The following is a 24,096-nucleotide window of genomic DNA, read 5'->3' on the forward strand; positions in this document are numbered from 1 at the left end:
TGCAAATCTTCCCTAATTGATATACACGCGGTGTTTAACCGAAGTAAAGGCGATGTCCAATGGGTTTTTCACGGCTATCACAAAACTGTTAGTCAATTCGCAAAAATCTTATGATTGGTATGTTGTAGACAGTGAGAGTGTTTTGCATTGTTATCTTTGTAGAAATGCCAAATTTGACACAGCTTGTACGCACGTGGGCACGACATCCTAAAACTAGGAATCATGATCGGCATGCGACATATCGGTCGTATATCATGTGCTCATGTATATAACAACAAAATTTGCCAGGAAAGAAGTGTTCTTATTGTTTTAATATATATATATTTGTTTTAATGTCATAAATATGACGCTCAGATTAAGATTTATTAATATTGTAAATTTCAAAAAGCTTTATTTATAAAGATATTACCGAGTTTAACATTTCATGAAAATAAAGGGAGGTAATTAGAAATTTATTTTCTATAATTTCTCAGTCGAATTTTTCAATAAGAAATGAATGTACATAATTTTAGTGATCAAATATAATGTGCACAAATGATTGCAGTACATATTTTACATATTCTTCGATATTTGAAAATTGTTTTATAAGCATAATTATATGCACATAAATATGACAATACAACAGAGAAGATCATAAAAGAAATTTCTGTAAACAGAACAGGATAAACAGATTTTATTAATCATTATCCAATGTAACTTTATCTGGAAAGTAAAAATATAAAGTTAATTTATTCATCATAGTTTTCTTACACATTATTATCAAAAATATATGAGAAAGCTTATAAAGCTGACAAAAAGATTGTGTTTCTATTCTAGTTAAAGGATGTATAGCCATGCATGTTAATGCATAAACATTGGGATGTTTCCCTTCTGCCGATTTTTCACGAGGAAGTCACTTCTCCCTAAAATTTCCCCCCAGGATGAGCCCTGGGTACGGTACAGGTTTTAACGCCGCTCTTAGTTACAAAATGGCGGATCACATCGTCAATATTTGTAAAACGGCGTGTGATCTTCACCAGAAGAACGCTGAGAGTTTAAGATTGTTACACCTGAAATGTCTTTTGAAAACATAGAAGGGATGTATTTGTGCCACCCGGGAGGGATGTCAGAAATTTCCATATCTAAATTTCAAAAAAAAAAAAAAAAAAAAAAAAAAAAAAAAATCCGACCTACCCTACCTATTCCTTGAGAGCATGTTACCCTAACAAAACAATTTTTTTTTTTAGGCCTAAGTATTAACTTGTACATCTATTTCATTAATGAATTATATAAACACATATGTACACATTCAGTAAGTCTCACTTACATATGGCATCTTCATAACTGCATAAATAAATGATTAACACTTGTAACAATTTATAACTTCAACATTAACTTGATTAAGTAATAATGAAAAGTTTAGCAAATTTACTAAATTCTAAACTTTATGATTTAGTCCAATTTTACATAAATGCCATAATGTCTTCTTAGTGAATAAACATTTCACTAAGCAATATAATAATTTTATCAGAGCATAACATTTAATAACATGTGACATTTAATTATATAACTATCAGTCATACCATAGACTCTACATCATTGCCCTAATGTTCTCTTATTTAATAAATATTTCAATAAGCAATACATGTATAATAATCTCAACAGAGCATATAAAAATTAACAACATTCATTTACATACCCATCAATCATACCACTTGTGTTATAAAGGAACACAAAATTTGTGTTCTTGCTTAATTAAGAAAGTACTACACATACATGTAGTATGTTAAAATTTATTTAATCATAAATGTATGAAAATTCCTTAACGGTTATTTATTATTTAAGGTATTTCCTGTCAATAATATTTGTTATTAACTTATGCAATAACAATTTAATATAATAAATCAATACTTACTATGTAAACTATGCTAATGAAAATTTACAATTTGTTTTTATTGTTTAAAGCTACTGTTTAAAAACATTAATAAAAAATATTCTTTACTTACTTCAATAGGTACAATTGAAATGTGACTGTTAAGCAATAAAGAGGAAAAATCTTACACATCATTTGAGGAAAAATTAAGGTATTGTATACATATAATTTAAAGTAATGATATTTAAGTTATATACTTAATAATTAATTACAATCTTCATCTGTTCTTCTTCTGTATCTTGGGTAATTTTCATATATATATTCCACGCGAAATTACATGTGAAGAACACATGACATATCTGTATAATTATAATTCATTTTCTGATATTTTCTTTGGTGTTTACATGTATTAATTAACATGACATTTCTTTTTATTTAATTCAATTTCTGATATTTACTTCTGTTACTTGATGATGATATCTGGATATGACTTATCTTTTATTAATTTCAAAATAGTCCTATTAGTTTTTCTCTTTTTTCTGTAGCTATTTTCAACAATTTTAGTAGACCATAATATTTACACTCAAGAATTAGTTCTTTCAGTTCTATTTTGTTGTTTGGTAACAGAGAAGCTGGTGTAAGTTCACCTTGTCGGGTATATCGGAGATGTTGAAGTATTGTCCTGAAATTTTTACTGTCCCGATCAATATATATTTCTTCATTATCAATCTCTAATGCGATATTTTTCAGCAAGCTTTCTTCCGCACATAGCGTTCCTCTTGTTGTAGAATATTTTATTCCTCCTACATTCAAAATTATTATTTCTTGGTGTTTAATTTCCTCGAGTTTCTTCTTCATTTCTTTTTCTGTTTTTTCTGTTTCCTTATTTTCAACTGTTTTTTCTACTCTTTTCTTTGTCATACTTTTCTCTTTTCTTTCTCTCTCCAATTTTTCTCTTTTCTCCTTCTCTTTTTGTTCATTATCTAGCCTTTCTTTTTCTTCTTTTTCTCTTCTTTCATTTTCTATTCTTTCTTTTTCTTCTTTTTCTTTTCTTTCTCTGTCCAACTTTTCATTTTCTAGCCTTTCTTTTTCTTTTCTTTCATTTTCAAGTCTTTCTCTTTCTAGCCTTTCTTTTCTTTCATTTTCAAGTCTTTCTTTTTCTTTTCTTTCATTCTCTTTTCTTTCATTATCTAGTTTTTCTTTTTCTTCTCTTTCTCTCTCCAACTTTTCATTTTCTATTCTTTCTCTTTCTTTTCTTTCTCTGTCCAACTTTTCATTTTCTAGCCTTTCTTTTTCTTTTCTTTCATTTTCAAGTCTTTCTCTCTCCAATCTATCATTTTCTAGCCTTTCTTTTCTTTCATTTTCAAGTCTTTCCTTTTCTAGCCTTTCTTTTTCCAACTTTCCTCTTTTCTCCTTCTCTTTCTGTTCATTTTCCTCTCTTTCATCTTTTCTTAATTCTTTTTCTATCACATCTGTAGCCATTCTTATTTCTTCCCTTTCCTTTAGCCTCATTTCACTAATCCTTCTTTCATTTTCTCTTTTTCTTCTTTGTTTTTCTCTTTCACTGATTTCAATTGTATTATTCTCTTCACAGATCTCTCCCACAACAAGGGCTTCTAATGTCGCCATTTCTATTTCAGACGAGTGTGTGGAAGATGACGTAGAAGATGATGATGACGAAGATGTTGTTGATGTTGCAGAAGATGATGATGACGACCTTGATGATGATGGTGATTTACTTCTTACTCTTTTTTCATTTGGTGTTACAAAGTCATTTTTTCTTTTTCTAATGTATAATTGTGGTCTTGTTGCAATTCTTTTTGTGGGCGAATGATTTTCTTTGTTGTATCTATTATCAATTATTAATTCATCTATCTTTTTAATAAAGTCTTGAAGACAGGCTTCGGCCTCAGCCCCACGTTGGCCAGTGGTTGTATGAAATCGAATGAAGTCTTCCCTTCTTGTATGACACGACTGACCTGGTGTGTTTCTCAAAAACACTTTACCACACCTTGTACATTTAAAGTTTATCTTTGAGTGCTGTTCAATTAGGTGAGCTCTACATTTACCCTTAGTAGTAAAGTGCATGTCTCCACATGTACGACATGTAAACCGTTTCTGCAAGAAGACAAATACAACAATTTTAGTTATTAAAAAAAAATGTTTTAGCTTCATGTATACCATATTTATTATATATTTATATATTTACAGATTAGTGAGAACCTGATTTGTTTGTGGAAACATAAGGTATCAAAGTAAGTATATCATTATTTCATTGTGTTCTGAACTTATTATTAGCTGTCATAAGGCTTCAATTTATCCTTATGCACAACACGCGGTTTCTCTCTAGAACCACCCTGAATGCGGAACAGGATGTCACTTATTTTAGTTACTATTACATAAGGACCTTTCCATGGTCGTGTAAGTTTACCACTGCGACCAACTTTTCTCTGAGGATTGTAATACCAGACACGGTCACCCTCGAAATACTGTATTTGATGACTATTAAGATCATATTTCTTTTTCATGGCATCACTAGAAAGTGAAAGCCTCGTTCGAGCAAATTCATGAACTTGAGCTAGCTTAGACTCAAGTTGAGCTACATAATCTAATCCATATTTTGGTTTTGTTTCAGTTCGATCTATTTCAGGTTTGCCAAAGACTAAATCAATTGGAAGTCGAATTTCAGAGCCAAACATCATGGTTGTTGGTGTGACACCAGTTGACTCGTGCACAGACGAACGATATGCCATTAAACAAAAAGGTACAAATTTATCCCAGTCATTTCTATGTTCAGACACAAAAGCAGTTAGCATATTGAGGATACTTCTGTTTGCTCTTTCTATAAAACCTCCACCTTGGGGACGGAATGGAGTATTTCGGGTTTTTTGAATTCCTAATAACTTACAAAGTTCTTGAAATAACTTTGATTCAAATTGGGAACCCTGGTCTGTATGAATTGAGATGGGCACACCAAATCTTGAAATAATGTGTTCAACAAGGGTATTTGCAGCTGTAACAGTTTCAATGTTTTGAAGGGGAATAGCCTCTGTCCATTTAGTGAAATAATCAGAAACAACCATCAAATATCGGTTGTCATTTTCTGTTTTACCTAATGGACCTACAAAATCTATTGCAATTCTCTCCCATCTTTCACCAGAATTAAATTTTTTCATAGGAGCTTTAAATTTCTTAGGGGGCATTTTTCTAGAAGCACATACTAAACATTTTTTACACCACATTTCTACATCTTTTCTTTGATTATACCAATAAAATCTTTGTCTGACCTTTTTCAAAGTTTTCTTAATCCCTAAATGACCACTTGTCACAGTATCATGTAACTGTGTCAAAACATACTTAGTAAGACATTTGGGTAAAACTAGTTGGAAATCAACTGTATTTCCATCATCACTCTCCCACTTTCTATACAAAATATTTTCTTTGATAACTAAAGATTCCCATCTATACCAGAAATATTTTAATTCTACACTATGTTCAGAAACACTATTCCAGTCTGGTTTCTCATTTACTTTAAACCAGCTCAAAACATGTTTGATAATAGGGTCTGACTTCTGCAATTCAGCTACATATTCTAAGTTTAAATTTTCTACATCTATCTCATTTTGTACTCCTACCTCACATCCTGTACTAATGTTACTACTACTTGGTTTGCTATCAGCTTGTTTTCCAGTCAAGTCTTTGTCTATGCTTATATTTGTATGGTTATCTGTTCTACTATCTCTATTTGATGGACCAGGTAAACACTCTGTATCTTTAATATTCTTGTCAGATAATGATCTGACCTCTTTAGAATTTAAAGTATTACATTGTTTACTTGATTTTAATCCAATCTTCATGTCAGTTGTATTATAACTAACCCCGGTAGAAGATTGATATTTCACACTACAGTCACTACTCTGGATCGATGCTAAATTATTACCCAATTTTCTATCAACTATCACATCTTGACTAGACATTTCATTATTGTTGCAAGCGTTACTAACACAGATATCGTAAGACCTCTTTACTTGGTTAGCAACTACAGTTTTACTTTTTATCACACTATTTTCTACAGGAATAATTAATTTCTCTGTGGACACAAAAGTTGTCCTATTACACAATTTGAAAAAAATATACAGTATAAACAACACTAGTACTAAAGGTACTTTCATTGCAATAAGCCCAAGAATAACTAATACAGAAAGAAAAGGTAGTTCAGGGCACACATAATCTGACTTGTCATTAAATTTTGTCAACGGTTCATTTGTCACATTAATATTTGTACTACTTGTACAAACTTCTGGTTTGATTTTAACCATATTTTGATCTACAGGTTGTTTTAACTTTTTGTCATGTTTAAGTGCTACTCTAGCAACTGTTAAATTATCATATCTGCTTTCTACTCTATCACAATGTACACAGTTCTCATCATAACATGGTCTCCTACTAAGTGCATCAGCATTGTTATGAACCCTACCAGGTCTATGTACAATTTCATAATCATAATTTTCTAGAATATTTATCCACCTACATAGTTGACCTTCTAGATTTTTGAAATTAGTTAACCATTTTAAACTGGCATGATCAGTTCTGATGGTAAACTTTCGACCGTATAAGTAATGATGAAAGTGTTTTACTGTTGATATTGCACTAAAAAGTTCTTTACGTGTAGTACAATATCCTCGTTCTGATCTAGTAAAGCATTTGGAGTAATACGCTATAACCTTCTCCTGGCCATTTTGTATTTGTGACAAGACTCCGCCATACGCGAAATTACTCGCATCAGCGTCAACTATAAAATAATCATCTGAAGTAGGGAAAGCTAATATAGGACTACTGGTCAAAGCAGCTTTCAAGGTAACAAAGGCCTGTTCACATTCTGTGGTCCACACAAACTTGTGACCCTTTTCTGATAGTGCATGCAAAGGTTTTGCAATAGTTGAGAACCTAGGAATAAACTTTCGGTAAAATGAAACTAGAGAGGTAAAGCTTTTAACCTCCTTACATGTTCTTGGTCTTGGCCATTCTTGCACACTTTTAACTTTATCGGGACATGTTGAAATGCCATCTTCACTTATAACGTGACCTAAGAATGTAACCTGTTTTTGAAAGAGATGACACTTTTTTGGATGTAACTTTAAGCCAGCTTGTCTTAACCTGTCCATAACTTCTTGTAAACGTACCAGGGCTTGATCAAAAGTTTGTGCAAAGACAATAATGTCATCTAAATACAATACTAAAGTATTCCAAATAAGACCTTTGAATACCATTTGCATGAGCCTGGTGAAGACACTAGGACTATTAGAAAGACCAAAGGCTAATTTACGAAACTGCCATTGCTGACCACCTTGCAAGCTAAATGCTGTTTTATGCCTACTTTCTTTATCAATATCGATCTGCCAAAAACCCGATTTTAGGTCACAAACGGAGAACCATTTTGCAGATGATAATGCATCTAAATTATCTTCTATTCTAGGCAGAGGTTGATATTCTTTTACAGTGCAACGGTTAAGTTTTCGAAAATCACAGCAAAACCTGATACTGCCATCTGGTTTTGTTACCATAAGAATTGGGGATAGCCATGGGGAACATGCAGGTTCTATTATCCCATCCTCAACCATTTTCTTAATTTCAGCTTCTGCTGCTTTACGTTTTGCTAGTGGTACACGATAAGGATAGGTTTTTACAGGTTCATGATTACCAGTGTCTATTTTATGTGTAACTAAGTCAGTATGACCAATGTCTCTATCATTTTGTGAAAACACATCTTGATTCTTTATAAGAAACTGTTTTAACTTTCCTTTTTGTATATTATCGAGATGCACAGAAGACCTATCATAAACACTATTTAAATACTCAGGCAGAGTTGTACTACTTACTGCCACATTGGATACATTATTGCTAACATTTCTCACAGATACAGGCTCATTTACAGTTACAGGTTCTAATACAGCAGTTACTGTATTTTCATAAATAGTATAAGGTTCACTATTGAAATTTGCAATTCTCATTGGAAAATGGCCATTTTTTGGACTAATTAAAGATTTTGCTACTAACAACCCTGATTTTTCAGCAAAACTTAAATTTGGTTCTATCAAACAATCCCTATCTCGACTCAAGCTGTCCAACGGTTTCCCTTCTACAATAACTTCAGTTTCAGGGGGAATAACTATGGTTTCAGTTACTGCTATTCTACAACAATTGACAGGTGCATCTTTCTGATTCATAAAACATGGGATTCTCTCCCCTTTCAGAGTAATGTACCCTTTACTCAACATTATATCACAATTGTGCTTAAACAGAAAATCTAATCCAATAATGGCAGGTTGCTTTATATCAGCAATCAAAAACTCGTGAAGTATTTTTTGTTTACCTATACATATTTCTATTTCTGCCTTTCCATGAAAAGGTGATGTTTCACCAGTAACCGTATGAAGTGAACATTGTACAGCTTCAATAACTGGTCTAGTTGAATAAGGCCAATTTTGAACAGTTTCTTTACTTATTATGCTAACATTAGCACCACTATCAATAAGCATAGTCAAATCACATTCATTTATGGTAGCAGAAAGAAAGTATCCATGGTCAGAACCTAAATTATTTAATGCAATTTGGGACCTTTTTGATTTGTCAAGCTGCGATCCCCCCAGCTGGACTTGTTTGAGTTTCCCTGGTAAGTTTGGTTAAACCTTTGTTGATCATTACTTCCAAAAGAATAATTATTGTTTTGATATCCTCTATTGTTTCTATTATTGCCGTAAAAACCATTATTATGAAATCGGTTTTCATTTCTGTGATATCTAGGTCTGTTTTCATTTTGACGCCTATTTCTATACTGATTTAAACTTTGGTTCGATAGTTGATTTCTATTACCCTGATTCTTGTGCCAACTACTAGGTTGTCTACTTTGACTACTTATCTGCTCTTGACCCATATTTGTTGATTTAGACACAGTATTTTCTTTGTCACTACTTACATTATCTACTGCACAGACAAACTTATTTCTATTTCGATCAGCTAACCTATGGGCTTCCATGCGCACTGCTATTTTTTCAGCTTCAGAAATAGTTTTTGGAGCAATTTCACGCAACCTTAAACGTATGTCAGAATCATTTAACGCATCTATGAAACTATCGAGTGACAAAGCCTCGACCACATCTTGGCTACCTGTGGGATAAGCTAGCCTAGTCATTTTTCTAATGGACTGAGCCATTTCTGGAATGGTCTCCCCTTTTCCACGAACACGACTCTTTAACTGGGTTCGAAATACCTCGGCTTTATTTTCTGTCCCATACCTTGCTTTTAGTTTTTCTTCTAATGTACAAAAATCACGCCTACCGCTTTCACTCATTTCGCTTAAAAGTGACCGAGCCCCACCTGTTAAGCTACTTGCAAGATATAATGATTTCTGGGTATAGTTCCAACCATTTATTTCGGTAGTAATTTGAAACTGTGCAAGAAAATCTTGCAAGTCTTCATCTCCACTATAAGTTTGGGGTTTCATTTTCAAGTTATTTGTGCTTCTAGGTACTGACAAATTTGGGTAATTAGGTACAGTCTCATATACAGACGATCGAATATACGGCCCATTTTGAAGACAATTATTATTTTCTGCCTCATATAAGTTTTGTTCTTCAAAATTGTTAGAGTTCCCTGTCGCCCTATGATTAAATCTTATTTCTGGGTCAGGATGTTCTATTTCAGACAATTTCGACTTAACAGTACACAATTCATTTTCTACACTGTTCATTTGCTTTTGCAATTGTGAATTTACATTTTGAATAGTTTGACCCAAACAGGTAATCTTATGTATAATCTGTGACATTTGGCTTCCCATATAATTTTCAAGATCTTTTAACTGGGAGTTTTCATTTTCTACTGGTTGAATATCATGGTTAGGTGAGCAAACAGAACTATTCTCATTCATACTAGTATTAATACTAGACATATTTCTATCATTACTGACATTTTCATTGGACGAGACAATTCTTGAGGCATTACCTCCAAAATCATAAGCAGATGAATACTCGTCCATTTTACTATATTAAATATTGATAATATAAAAATCTCTGATACTTATAAAATTGTATATTAGTATAAAAATTAATTTACATTGTAATTCTTATCTATTTTCAGAAAGAAATATCAACACTGTCACTGATCCGGTCAACATAAAGAAATACACTGCTGTTTATTGTACAGTTCAATCAATAAATTAACTGATCAACTTACTGTTCATTTTCTGTAATCCAGAATTCATGGATATCGATATTTGGCGCTATTGTATCTTCCAATCACACACATCAAAAAAAAGTAAAATAAACCGGTCAAGATTTTAATCTATTTCTTATTTAGACCTACAAAGATGGTGTCTCATTATCATTGGATTTCCAAACTTCAATTCTATAGATCTCTCGACAGATCCCACTTCTGACACCAGATGTTACGCCCCCTTAAAAGTGAGAAAAGGGTGTTAGCTTAAAGCTAGTCAGGATTTAAATATATGCCAGGCGTTAATAAGGGGAAAGTAACATGTGTGGGAGTTAGATTTGGTTCTACCTACTGAGAGATAAATAAGACATGTTCCAGTTCAATCTATGATTTTATTATTGGTTCATGATAGTTTATTCATGAAATATTAACATACAATATTAGTTAATCTGGCTTTAACCAGATTGTTCTATAGTAAACAACTGAGCTAATTAGAGAAACATTTATGTAGATCTAGTACTATAATATAATATCCGAGTTCCAAGTATATAGTTAATTATAGATTTACCAGATTGGGTCAAGTCAGAATCCGGTCAAGTTCCAGATTGGGTCAAATACCAGATTGGGTCAAGTTCTAAAAATGGGTTCAAGTTAAGTTTATAATACCAACTTTAGAGTTATATAAAATTGTATAAAGATCCCAGATCAGTGACAGGTTAAATGTTTATAATTATATTTGGGTACAAACCTCCTGATTGGAGTACATTTCTTACGACTGGTTGGTAAAGATCTTAATGCCCAACTGTCTATGATAGGTTAACCCAGTAGCTTAAATAGAATAGGAGCGCGCGACCCAGTACTTGTGACGTCACTCGCTACCCGAAGTATATCGTGGTGAACGGTGAAGACTACTTGGAACTCGTATATCTCAATAAATACAGAGAGTTAAAAGCTAAAATCGGTCTCAAAATGGAGCTAAAAATTAGTTTGATCGACAGAAAACAAAAATACAGGTTGTCAATCAGTATTATTCGTGAAAACATCGATAAAGCTTGGACTAGATCGGGATCATGAGACGCTTGACGAGACGGCAAACAATTCCATAAAATTAAAGCGTCCCGTGACTTTGTAAGACACAATACACAATTTGACATGTTCATAGCATTATTTGCTTTGTGTACATAGCATTTCAAGTGAGTTAAATACGGTTCTAAAGAGCGTAACAATGATGCACTTTACATAAGCTTTTATGAACAGACTCAGTAGAGCAGAGTCTGCAAGCATTATTTGCTTTGTGTACATAGCATTTCAAGTGAGTTAAATACGGTGCTAAAGAGCGTAACAATGATGCACTTTACATAAGCTTTTATGAACAGACTCAGTAGAGCAGAGTCTGCAATCATTGTCAATAATTTGATTGATGTCACTGCTCTGGAGCGGTCTCTTCTAATACTGCACATTTGTTAGGACGATTTTTATAGGATAATCATGACGATTATATTATCATGAATAAATATGGCTGCAGCAAATCTAACATGTAATTTTATTTCAATCAAAGAAAGCATTTATGCTGTGTAATAAATTTGTTATAAACTTTTTTGACAGTTGATATGGTTATGTATAAACAGTTGTTGGCTATTACATAACCGTTTTCGGGTCATATAGTCAAATACTCTTCACAATAAAAATGTAACATAGGGTAAGACGGAGCCAAGCGGAGTGAAAATTGTTGTATTTGTCATTTAGGTTTCGGGAGCAAGGGAATTCATTTAGTTAAAACATATTTTATTTCTCAGAATATATATACATGTTACAATTTACAATGTACAGAGAGCAATTCAAATATTCTTAAAAACTGGATTAGAATGAAAGACAACATTTCTTATGAAATTCTTCTCCTAAGTGAGTACTAGACATGTAATAGGCGCTTAAATAATTACATATTTTATAATCTGAGACGAATATGATATAAAAAATACAAAAATCACGAGTTTATATTAGAAAAAAAGAAAACACAGAATTTGATATGTATTTAAATGCTTTAAGAAACATAGTATATGTTCCATTGAATATATTTAGAATGCATATATATTTAGAATGAATACATTAATGGATCGAATTAACATTTAAATTAATATTATCATACAAAGTAGTAGTTCTGGCTTCCAAAACTTTATAAGCCGCTTTTTAACATTTTTGTTTTTCATCTGATGCGGCATTAAAGTTTTGGATTAGACCCGTTACGAAACCTAACCAGAATAACATAAGTTGATTTATTCTTGTTTTTCACTTGCAAATACACTTGACCCAATCAATTCTTGTGCATTTTACGATAAAACAATAATTTTAATATCATTCTATACCAATTAAAGTATCAAAATATTAATACCGTCATTAAAATTGCCTATTTAACTGTAAAATATCAATTTACGCCGACTACAGTTGGCCATGACATTCAGGTGCCACGCGAGATCTCGTATGACGTCATTCGCGGGAACAGATTTGAATAGAGTCGTGTACTATATTTAGAACATTTTGTTGACATGATTTCGATACTTTTATTCAAGATAATGTTTTTATTTATTTTCATTAATTTTTTAGTACTTAAGTACGATTGTATTGAATATAAAACTCAGTAAATCACCTTTTTCAATATCTTTAAAAAAAGTAATTTATAAAAATATTGGAGGCACATGGGTTCGTAAAGGTCAATCTCGTAATCACGTGATCAAACATTTTGGCAATATGGCGGCCAAGTGCCGAAAATTTTACCTGTCGGAAACTATTAGGTAGTTTATGTTCGTAATAAGATTTTTATTTGTCCATCCTTGGCTTATCAACAGATTATATATAGTTTTATCAAGGTATGCTTCACTTTACTTCATGGCATGTTCGATGAATAAATACGAGCGTGTCAGATTCCTGGCACGATTATTGGTGGACTTTCCCTATGGGGTTATCTTCAGCGTTCACGTCATGTCATAGTATATAAACGGGTACGCTGAAGACCTTAAGCTAACAAAGTAGAATAGTATTTGAAAAGAACACAGAAAGGTGAAAAGGTAGTGAAGAAGGAGAATGATAAATAACGAGGTATAAAGTATAGGAATATAATGATTTAGTGTTTGGGTGTTAGATAAATCTTTTTGTCTCTTGGATGTAAGTGTGTACGTGTGAAAAAATTATGTCATTAGTTTGGTCAGAAAGGTCTGGGTTGCCTAAAAGTAGAACTATTAAATCAATGTCAATTTTTTTCAAATTTCGAAGTAACTTTTGTCGAGCTGTGTCAAATTGTGTACATTCGAAGAAGATTATTCCATTTCCTTATTGCAGTCGGGAAAAAGAGTTAAAATAAAGTGTAGTTCTTGCATATATTCCCGGAATATTGTCAATATTTCTTAGGTTGTACCTATCATTAGTTGATGTTGGGAGAATTGAGAAAAGATAATCTGGAGCTAGTCCGTTTTGGATCATTCTATGAATATATCGTCTTTCTTCGAGAGATTCCCAGTTTATTTCATTTGAAAGATTTTCGAGTGAAACAAGTCTTGTACATCCGGAAGCAATACGAGCACATTCTGTTTGGATTTTGTTAAGTTCGTCTAATTCAAAATTTGTAGCATTTCCCCATATAACATCAGCATATTCAAGTAATGGACGAATGAAAGAAGTGTAGATTGTATCTAGTGATTTTCTATCTAAGCGAGTTCTCATAATATTTACCCTATTCCATGCTTTATTTGTTATATAATCTATATGTGCCATGTGCAGTTATTCGAAATTAAAACTCCAAGATGTTTGTGGTCAGAAACTTCAGAAATAGTCTGATTATTTATTTGTAGTTCTTGGTGTTGATTTGGATATCTCTTTCTAGAGATTAATAAAGACTCAGATTTATAAGGATTAAATGAAACAAGCCATGTATCTGCCCATAATGAAATTCTGTCTATATCCGACTGTAATGTGATAGCAGCTGTTTGTGGATTTTCAACAACAAGATAAAGACTAGTATCATCGGCGAATAAATTGATACAAGATCTTATATCTTCAACAATATCGTTAATAAATATGAGAAAGAGAAGAAGACCAAGAATTGAGCCTTGGGGAACACCAGCTGAAAGATAACCAATAGACGATTTAGAATTAGAAAGGACAACACGTTGTTGTCTATCTTTTAAATATTCGAGAAACCAAGAATAGACCTTTCCAGAAATTTCAGCATGTTTCAATTTAGTAAGTAAACCCTTGTGCCAAACCTTGTCGAAAGCTTTACTAATGTCAAAGTAAATAACTCGTACTTTTAGGAAATACATTTCCTTTAATAACAATACAAGTACTATTGTTTCTGCAATTTTAGAAGCAAATAAAATAGTCTGCAATTCGTACATGCATTCTTTACAGAAATTGTCTCCAATTCATTTTTGTTTTCATTGCTCCTGGAATCTGGGGTTTAATTTTATTATATGAAACAAAATCTAAAAGAAAGATATTTATCTTTATTAAGAGAAGAAAGATATGTATATATCTTATAAAACTTTCCGAAAAAGAATAAATTTCGTATTTCAAACATGTTAAACTAGCGTGAAATAGACACAATGCCTCAATGAAAATGTACCATACTTGCGTTATTTTATGTTTACAGGCAAAGGCATTCAGAATTCAAATGTCTGAAATGAAGGAAAACAGTTGTTCTGACCTTTCATATTAAAATGTAAACATAATCTTAAAAGACAATTACGTGCACAAAATGTTTAGTCTTTGGTCATTTATTTTGCCCATTTAATTGGTTTATTTGCGTTTATTACATTGCATTACATCTTAATAAAGTAATTTAAAAGCAATGACCGTAAATCAAAATCAAAATTGAAAATAATTTGTTCCTTAAAAGTACCCAAAAAATCTTCTTCTTTTCTTCCCAAAATTTTCTACTGAAAATTTCATATTTTCTTTTCCAATCAAGTGATATAATTGCACATGTATTCCTTTAAAAAGTGGCGCCATTGTCAGCCATTTTAGAATTTGTCGTTTCTATTTGCCTTTTAAATTGACTTGGTTAATGAAAAACGATCTTTTCTATAGATATATTGATATATATGATGTTTTAGTTTTGATGTATTTTCAAAAAAAATCTTCAAACGTCTGTATAAATGATATGGTTAATCCTCATTAAATACCGAGTGTTTTTGTTGTTTTACTGATTGTTTAATTAAGTACATGTACTATTACATGTGTATTTTATATATTCTTCCACAAAAGTTATATAAGCATTTAAATTCATATATCATCCATAAATAATAATTGCATGATGATTACTTCAAATTTTCTCTACATTCAATTTAGATATATTGAAAGACTAACTCTTTTTAAAGGTTTGTATTTTGAATTTCACATCCGCAATGTGCTCTACCTCGAGAATTTTGTTAATAGTAGCTCATGTCTGAAATGCTACTTGCTGAATTTTATATGTTACTTATCAGTAACAAAGAGCTTGAATTGCTGTTTCGAACCATGGATATCGTAAATAATCTTTTACTGCATTACTGGTACCCTCATTATCTTTTTTGGACGTGTGCAGCTTATTCCTCTATTTTTGTCCTGAAACATGCAACATATGAAACAGTTATTACTTACCTCTAAACTAGCACATGTTATGACGTGCAAAAATGTTTTTCATTCAAATATCTTGCAAATCTTCTAGTAATTTATCTAATATTTGTCTGCAGTAAAAAAGTTGGTTTACTTTAATTGTTTGCAGGAGCCCTTCCCATTTTAAATAACTGAAACACATGTGGGTTCGACGTCATCTTTTTATGTATTTTTCTTTTAGTACGGATGAAAAGTTATTCTATCTAAATGTTAAAAGCGTTAGCATCTTAAAAAGTAGCAAAGTAAATGAACTCAAATACAAATTTTCAGACTAAAACAAAAGGACACATTCCACTAGGAAATGTCACTCTATACTATCAAACTGTGCATGAAGTTGAATCAACGGACATTGTATGTGAGGACGATAACTTGGTTTATATATACATTGTTTTTGTAAATGTTTTTTATCAGATATACGTTTCTCATCTTTTACACATATTTGTTATAGTTTCTCTAATCATTTCTTTATGACGGAACAAAAGCAAACAAATTGAATGCAATTTGTCTTCATTAGATTTGATCGGATCGTTGTTCTTTTTAAATTTTTTAAAACGAGTCACGCTGCATTCTTATTTCATAATCACATTATAAGAACCATTTAAGGATTCGATTTATTTTTGTTTGATAAATAACAACACTTATTTGGGATGTAAATGTAGTGTGTGTGAGCGTCCGACAAGTTTCTTAGAGAATTACGTTTAAACAAAATAAGTTTGCAGTCATTTACATATTATACGACATATGTATATAAACTGAATCTTCTCTACTGGAAGGTATATAAGCGATATGATTCGAATAAAATAAATAACTTTCAGTTTAAGTTCATTTCCCTTTAAAAGCGTGCTTTCATCAATAATAGCGGAATGAAATGTTGCACAATTAATTTTCCTTGACAAACAGACTCAATCAATTCTATTCTGCGATTGTAATTGTTTAATTATTTGAATGCACCGTTGTCTGGGAAGTTGCTTTATTCATAGTTAATTTACTCACAAATGTGTTTTGTTAAACGGTGCGTGGTGCCTTCAAAAGTTCATAATCTTGTCCTCCGGATTATTGATTGCGATCAGTTTTTATTGAAGAATAAAGTAATCTTTTAGACGGTGCTTCTGAGCTTTGAAATATTTTTAACGGTAACCTTACAATTTCATATTTAAATGTCTTATTTAAAACTATCTTACTTAGTTTATTTCTAGCCAAATAAACGATATCCATTATGGTAAATAAAAGTCTCTTCTTTAGAAATGATACTATAATAATTACGATCGTAAAAGGTTAAAAAACATGATCTATTAATACTTATTAAGTCAGACAGGTGAATCTGTAAATTCTGTTTCTTAATAGGAAAAGAACAAAGCGTATTGGAAAGATATTTTGTATTAAGAAATGCCCTAGTAAACTCAATTTGTCACACGTTGTATATAAAGTTTAAGCACGTTTATATACATTCATGAGCTTAGATTTTTTATAATAGTTTCTGTATTTAATACAATGTGTTATATACAATGTGTTATAATAGCAGAGGAATAAAAGATACAATTAATTTAAGAATGCCTAGGTATTTGTCTCATCTCTAAAGTACTAAAGAATTATTTCTGAATTTTCAAAAAGACATTGTCCCTAGCATTATATAACATAATAAAACCGAGCATAAAATGTATATTTTGAATAAGCACAAACATTTATCTCTATCAGACATTCATTTATATAAATGTTCTATTTATATAAATGTTCTGTACAGAAAGGACTGATGAAAATTATTTTGTAATGAAAAGATATTTTAAATAAGACAGATATAGCAATTGCATTAGGAAAATAATGGGTTATATTTACATAATCGTTTGTATAGATGTTTATTCAGAATACAAATTTAGCTCTCTTGCTTTGTTATACATCTAATTGCTTTAACACGATGTGTATGGAAATAAGGTCTTTAAAACTGAATCCATGACTTTAAAGTGGAAGACGTTTTTTTAAATTTAAATTGATATTAGTTCTGCTTTATACCTTGAATTGTTGTTTAGCGTTGTTAAAAAAGAAATATTTTTAAATTAGTGGTTCCAATTGTAAACCTTTGTGTTTTGAAAAAAAAAGCAAACATAATGGTTGCATTTTATTTCTCGAGTTAAACATTCATTTCAGTATAAAATATCGATATATTATCAAGATATATATCTGTCTAATTATCACTGTTTTTAAACAAATTTTGGTAACAAGAAAGTATATCTTATAGATATCTCATACTATTTTAGAGGACATATTCGCGTTACTGAAATCAGATCAAATGCGCAAAAACCACAGACATGATATTTATGTAAGTTACAAATTGCACCAACACAAACTACGAAGAATTTCATGAAAACTGTCAACTGATCAATCAAGGCTGATGAGCTATGAAAAATACTTAATAATTTTTTTGTATGTGTTTACCTGAGTTTATCTGAGATAATGTGGTCGTATTAGATTATACTATATACTGAGTGTTTTTTTGCATACATTACAATTCTTGCTTAATTGTATCATAAAATGACAAATACAGATTTTCCCACTCTTTTTTTATTCAAGATTGCAATAAAAGCACGCACCTTCAATAAAATGTAGTGTTTCCTGTCGGAAACAGACAGAAACTAGTCGTAATTTGATAATAAATTATACATTACAATACCTAGAAATCCCAGTAAGTAGGCACTTTGGTAAGATGCTAACACTTACTGTCATGAAAATTTAATATACTATGTATCTTATTAAACTTAAATCATATCAAAATTAGGACAAAATGAAGTTTTACACATAAATAGACGGGAAACCTACGTATACGGGTTTTCTGATATGTATGTTTATGAAGAAAACAGGTTGTTTCATTTATCGTTGTTATTGTTTTGTTGTTTTTTACATAAATCATACTTACTTTTATTAAGATTATAAGAGAGTTAAAGCCAGTGATTTTTAATTGTTAAGATTTGTTAATTTAATCAAGTCGATGTTCTTCCTTGCAATGATCAAGGCTTCAACTCTTTTATCGACTTCGTTAATGAACTGTGACAGTAATCTTATGTTGTCTAAGTTTTTGACTATTAATTTTGCTTATATCAATAAACATTACATCACAATGTGAAGATACAAAACTGATGTCTTACTTCATAGTCTTTGTGCTTTTTTTTCAAAAATGCTAACTGACTTATTAAATTTGCATTTAGGTTCTTGTATCAAAAGTAGAAAGTGCATTTATTTGATATTGTCCCGCGTCGAAGAATTAGACAAACATAATCATCGATACTATTGTAGCTATGTGCAACTTATCCAAAAAGGGAAACTTATCCAAATAAGTGCAACTCATCCAAAATAAAAGAAATTAAATATCATCGTCAGCATTAACTAAAAATATATATCTAGATTGCACGAAATTTACGCACAAAATTATTACTGTATTAATATTGTTTACAAATATACTGTGATACGTGTAAATGCAATTTCACGGGTAGTTCCGTATAGTTATGTTTGAAATAAGGTTTGAAACAATTTCATTCATTATACTCATAATTATGAACTTCAAGAAAAATGTACTTAAGGTAGTACACCCCTAATGGACACTATAAGGACAGTTATATGCCTTAAATGTCACCTGTATGCAAAATTTAAACAGAATTTACCGTGTGGTTTATGAGTTATGGACATTTTTATGAACTAAAACTTTGCCATTAGAAGGGATTTTTTCAGAAATGAGGAAACTCTAAATAATCTATGATATCATCATTATGAAAAATATTTTCCTTTTGCTCATTGTTAAGAAATAAATAATGACATTTAGGTAACAAATTAAACAAGCAAAATGATTGTTTTTAAACGAAATGTTTTTAATATGTATAAAAATGTAACCCTACCCCACCCACTTTTAACACTAATTTGACCATTTCCCTATGTAAAGAGCCTTATCTAAAATATCCCTAAAATTTTTCAAAATGAGGGGCTATTTTCAAAGTTTGCCTAAATTTTCTTTAATGTATATTGGTTGGTCTTGCAAAATATAAAATACTTTTACCGTTTAGTTTTTATTTTATTAAACTTTGAAAATATCTGGTATCATATTTGCTATTAAATTTGGCATTATTTAGTAAATAAATACCTACAATAATTATATAATTAAAATAAAACACTTTTTTCTTCCATAGGGGGTCTGAGAGATTAATAAAAAATGTTAAAAAGAAAAAACAGAAAGAAAAAAAATGCCTCTTCTGGGGTTTGAACCCACGCCCCCTCAATTTCAATACACTTTACAGTGATTTTAGCCCATTTGAATACTCTTCAAAGTGGAAACATTGCATTAGGGGTGTACTACCTTAAATTGTATATAATATTGCAAATAAATCCCCATTCACCGTGGTTTTATGTAATCGTTTTATACGCATATTTTATTTTTATTTTTGATATAGCGTGTCTCCTTACTTCAAAACCGGCCACATGTCTATATAGTGTAGCAAAGCACGAAAACACATAGACGAAAAGGGGTTTAAGCGTAGTGTTTACTTTGCATTTGATGGTACAATGTATGTGACAGTATACATCTATACAAGTATCTTTTAATAACGATATAATACACACAAAAATCATTTAGAACAATCTTTTACAATTGTTAAGAGAATTCAATCAACATTCGATATGTAATATCATTGTATATGTTCATGAGATTTGAAATATCAATTATTTTAAGGAAATTATGTTTTAGTTTTGTTTAATATTTTGATTGGTATTAACAGTTTTGTATGTTCAAGCGTGTTTATTCATTGTAACATTTCACATGTCTGTTTAAACAGCAAATAGAAGAAAAAACAATGATATCAAATGTGGGTGTGTGTGATACATTTATCATTCAACGAGATTTATGACATTTGAAAAAAATATACTATTCTTCAAAAACAATAACTTATCAGAAATTGAAATTTTAGGCAAGTATTTAATGGTTTAATGAAACATTAGTCGTAACTGAATCTAGTGCACGTTATAATCAGAATTATGAACCTCAAAACGAGAAAAGGGAAAATTGCGAAATACAACTGTAAGAGATATTTACAAATACATTAAATCTTAGTTTATTAGAGAAATAATATTCAGTTGCAAAGTAAAGCGGAATGCACTTAAGTCATTGTTAATGTTTTGTTCGGAATTTGACCGATATTATTCTTTATAAAGTAAGAAAATATGTATTATCGACTTAGTTCAGAGAAATATAACTGCCCAGGCGTATTTTGTAATTTTTATTCGATAAACATTTTTTAAAGTTTTTTTTCCGTATTGCAAATGGGTGAAATATCTTAGAGACAGATAGGACAGTTTCTAAAGTGAATTTATTTCATTTATGTTTATTTGAATTAATGAGTCGTGTTTAGTTGATTAGAGCAAAGAAAGAAATAGAAATGTACTTTGGCATGAACATATATTATTAAACATGATCTTGACTTGAACATAACAGTTTATTATAATTACATAAATATGATATACATTAAGTACAGCAGGAATGAAAATACAAACATACAAATGAAACAATCATTATAATTATCGATTATATAAATTATTCATGTTTTCCTTTATGACACTAAATGATTTATTACAAAATATTGCTTCTTTATTCAAAGTGTTTTTACAACATGTATGAAAAGTTCAATGAGTTTTAACATGATAGACTGTATATCATCACCTGGTTAGGTTGTAATATATTTTCTAACAAATTAAAACAAAATTGTGTTCATCTTCTATACCATTAAGGTTGCCAAAACGTACATTTCTTTCAGATCGAACAATTCTCTGTCAGTCTCTGTATTTAAATGGTGCAAAGGCAACCTTACTTCAGCTATTGTATTGCTTCATTTAGAGAAATACATTTTAGTTGTTTGATATTTCAAATTTATAAGTCTTGGTCTAAATATTGGAATAAAGATATGAAATATCAATAAATACCATTTCTTGGAGTAAATAGTTAACTTAAGAACCCAAATTATTTACATTTGTATCTGCTCACATTTCCTAATAAACATTATTGCTTTTTAAGTATAATTTCACAAAATCTTGCATAACGTTTACTTGCCTAATTAACGATCAGTTTCACCATACAAAGCATCATTGCATAAAGACAAGAAAAAGATCATCTGAAAGTTCAGCAAATCGGTGTGTTATTGTTCTGAATATTTGTCTGATAAAAGTTATTTTATTGCATATTGATTATTTTATGTAATAAATTAAATGTAAAGTACATTAAGGTTTCTCATTTATGGACAGCAAATATGTCTCTGCATTTCCAGGCAGGCTTTCTCCGTTATGATATTTTTCATTTTATAAATAAAGTATAAAGAAAACCAATATTTCTCCACGATGCAAAACAAATAAAAGTGTCTGCATTTCTGGGAAACTATATATCTTTTGTTGGAATATGTACCATTTGAAATGATACTGATTCAGATATCAAAGAGAAATCTAACATAAGCCATTTATTTTCAGTTCATAAGATTCTGAAGTAAAAATGATTCTTTTCTGTTATAGTCTAGGAACCAAAATTGACATGTAAATTTATAACCGAGAAAGACAAATTTTATTGGAAGGAATTCGTAAATGAAAATGAATTAGATTGCGTGACAAAACATATACAGTTTGTATGGTTAAAATTACATAGAAATATACAGTAATATATTAAAAAATATTATTCGTGATACGAAAATCGAAAAATATAAGATATCTAGAGTCACGTTTTTATTGAAAGGTATTTTTTCTTGCCATAAACATATGAACGATTTCTTACCCGATAAAAATATTTAACGATAAGACTCATAAAAGCTTGATATACCGTTATACACTTATGTTTCTTCTGTTCAAACGATTGTTTTAATTTTGACAAAGAATATTTTTTTTCTAAAATATCTGTATACAAAAATGTCTGTATGTTTCCTTAAGAATCAATGCTAGGTACATATGCAAGAAATCAATTATTTATAAATGGTTACAACCATTACTTAAATTAACAGCCTGTTATTTTGTTCCGGGACATTTTATTATGTATAATTAAAATATTCATGTACAGAGACATTTTATGTTACAATTCGTTCGAGCAACATTCATAATTGTACTGTTCATACTAGTAATTATTGTTTTAAATATTTCATTACATATAGCTTTATAACCTTTAAAAATGTTGTGCTGTCGACAACAAGACAAGAAAAAATGAATATGAATTCATCTATCTATTTATAGTTTCAAGTTCTGCTTTATTAGATGAAGATATATAGGAGTTAGAACTATCTATATATCGCAGTTTTAGGCTTTAGTGTATGGTTGACTTCTTTAATGCGGTTATAACATTAGTTCTATGAGTTTTAGTTGTTACTACTTTTTTATTTCAGTTATCGAATCATCGGATAATGCCAAAATAGCATTATGCCTTTGGGATCAAGCATCAAAAGAGTGTTTTGTCTATTTTCTTTTGTTTTCTTTTGTTTATTTTGTCTTATTTCTTTCTTACAAATCAAAAGAGGAAATGTTTTCTACTGGCAAATGAAAACATTCAGTAACCACTTTCTATATTACTTCAATCACTTTGATGTCTTCTCTCAACAGATTCTCGCTACTTGTACCATTGACCTTCCGGTGATCATATTGAAATACTTGACCTTCTAACTCGGATTCATACTTTTCATATTAACTTGCAATTTTGTTGTTGTTGTTTTCAGACAATGGCTGCGAACGTGTTTGGGATAGTCTCTTGTGTTGGCCACCTACTGAAAATGGAACTGTGGCATCCATGCCTTGTCCAAACTATGTAAATGGGTTTAAAATAAGTGGTAAGTATCAATATATGCTTTGTTTATACATTGTATATTACTTCTGTTATTTTCACTATAGAGGATAATGTACATTAACCTCATTCAAGTAATTAAGCAATTTTAATTATGACCGCATTGTTTGTATACTGTTCTCGTATTATTATATACATGTTTCTCTTTGTTAAGCTTTTGCAAGGTACATACATGTAGTGCTACAGAATTTCCGTTTTTCGCATTAAGATGGGGTAATTTTTTATACAAATGTAATCAATAAATCAAATCCAATATATTAAAGCTGAACTTAAGTTCTGCATGGCATTTCAGGTACTATTCAAGGTAATTTTAGCGTTTAAAGAGCACGTCCTACGTATTTTTTCCTCGATAACTTCAATGTATCCTTAAAACCAATTGTTGCCCTTGACAATAATATTTAGGAAGAAAAATTGTACCGTTAACATTACAAAATTGTAATTAGATTTAGTGGGCACGACTGAGGCTTAATGTTCCTTCAAACATCTAGTATAAATAAGGGTATGAATAGTCAATCATTAAAAAAATAGAACATTTGTACAAAATTTTAAA

The 24,096-nt window shown here is 30.6% G+C and overlaps 1 protein-coding gene and 1 long non-coding RNA gene across 3 annotated transcripts; one reads left to right on the forward strand and one right to left on the reverse strand.

Annotated features, from left to right (window-relative positions):
• Positions 1-1,936: 1,936 nt before the first annotated feature.
• On the forward strand, positions 1,937-10,075 carry LOC132733138 (uncharacterized). The gene is made up of 5 exons (XR_009626133.1): positions 1,937-2,063; positions 3,493-3,582; positions 4,064-4,107; positions 4,488-4,616; positions 9,989-10,075. It is a non-coding gene; the product is annotated as an uncharacterized LOC132733138 (long non-coding RNA).
• On the reverse strand, positions 2,057-11,226 carry LOC132733137 (DNA ligase 1-like). Of its 2 annotated transcripts, none has more exons than XM_060719751.1 (2): positions 10,812-11,226; positions 2,057-3,970 (listed from the first exon to the last, which is right to left on the reverse strand). In XM_060719751.1, exons 1-2 carry the CDS (start codon positions 10,827-10,829, stop codon positions 2,360-2,362), a joined length of 1,629 nt encoding a protein of 542 aa, XP_060575734.1. In that variant the 5' UTR covers positions 10,830-11,226; the 3' UTR covers positions 2,057-2,359. The 2 variants fall into 2 exon arrangements, with proteins under 2 accessions (XP_060575734.1, XP_060575735.1); XM_060719752.1 differs by having other exon boundaries at positions 10,085-11,226.
• Positions 11,227-24,096: the final 12,870 nt, after the last annotated feature.

The sequence above is a fragment of the Ruditapes philippinarum genome, unplaced genomic scaffold (assembly GCF_026571515.1).
Source record: "Ruditapes philippinarum isolate M1 unplaced genomic scaffold, ASM2657151v2 ctg792_1_1_1_1, whole genome shotgun sequence".
NCBI classification, from domain to species: Eukaryota; Metazoa; Mollusca; class Bivalvia; order Venerida; family Veneridae; genus Ruditapes; species Ruditapes philippinarum.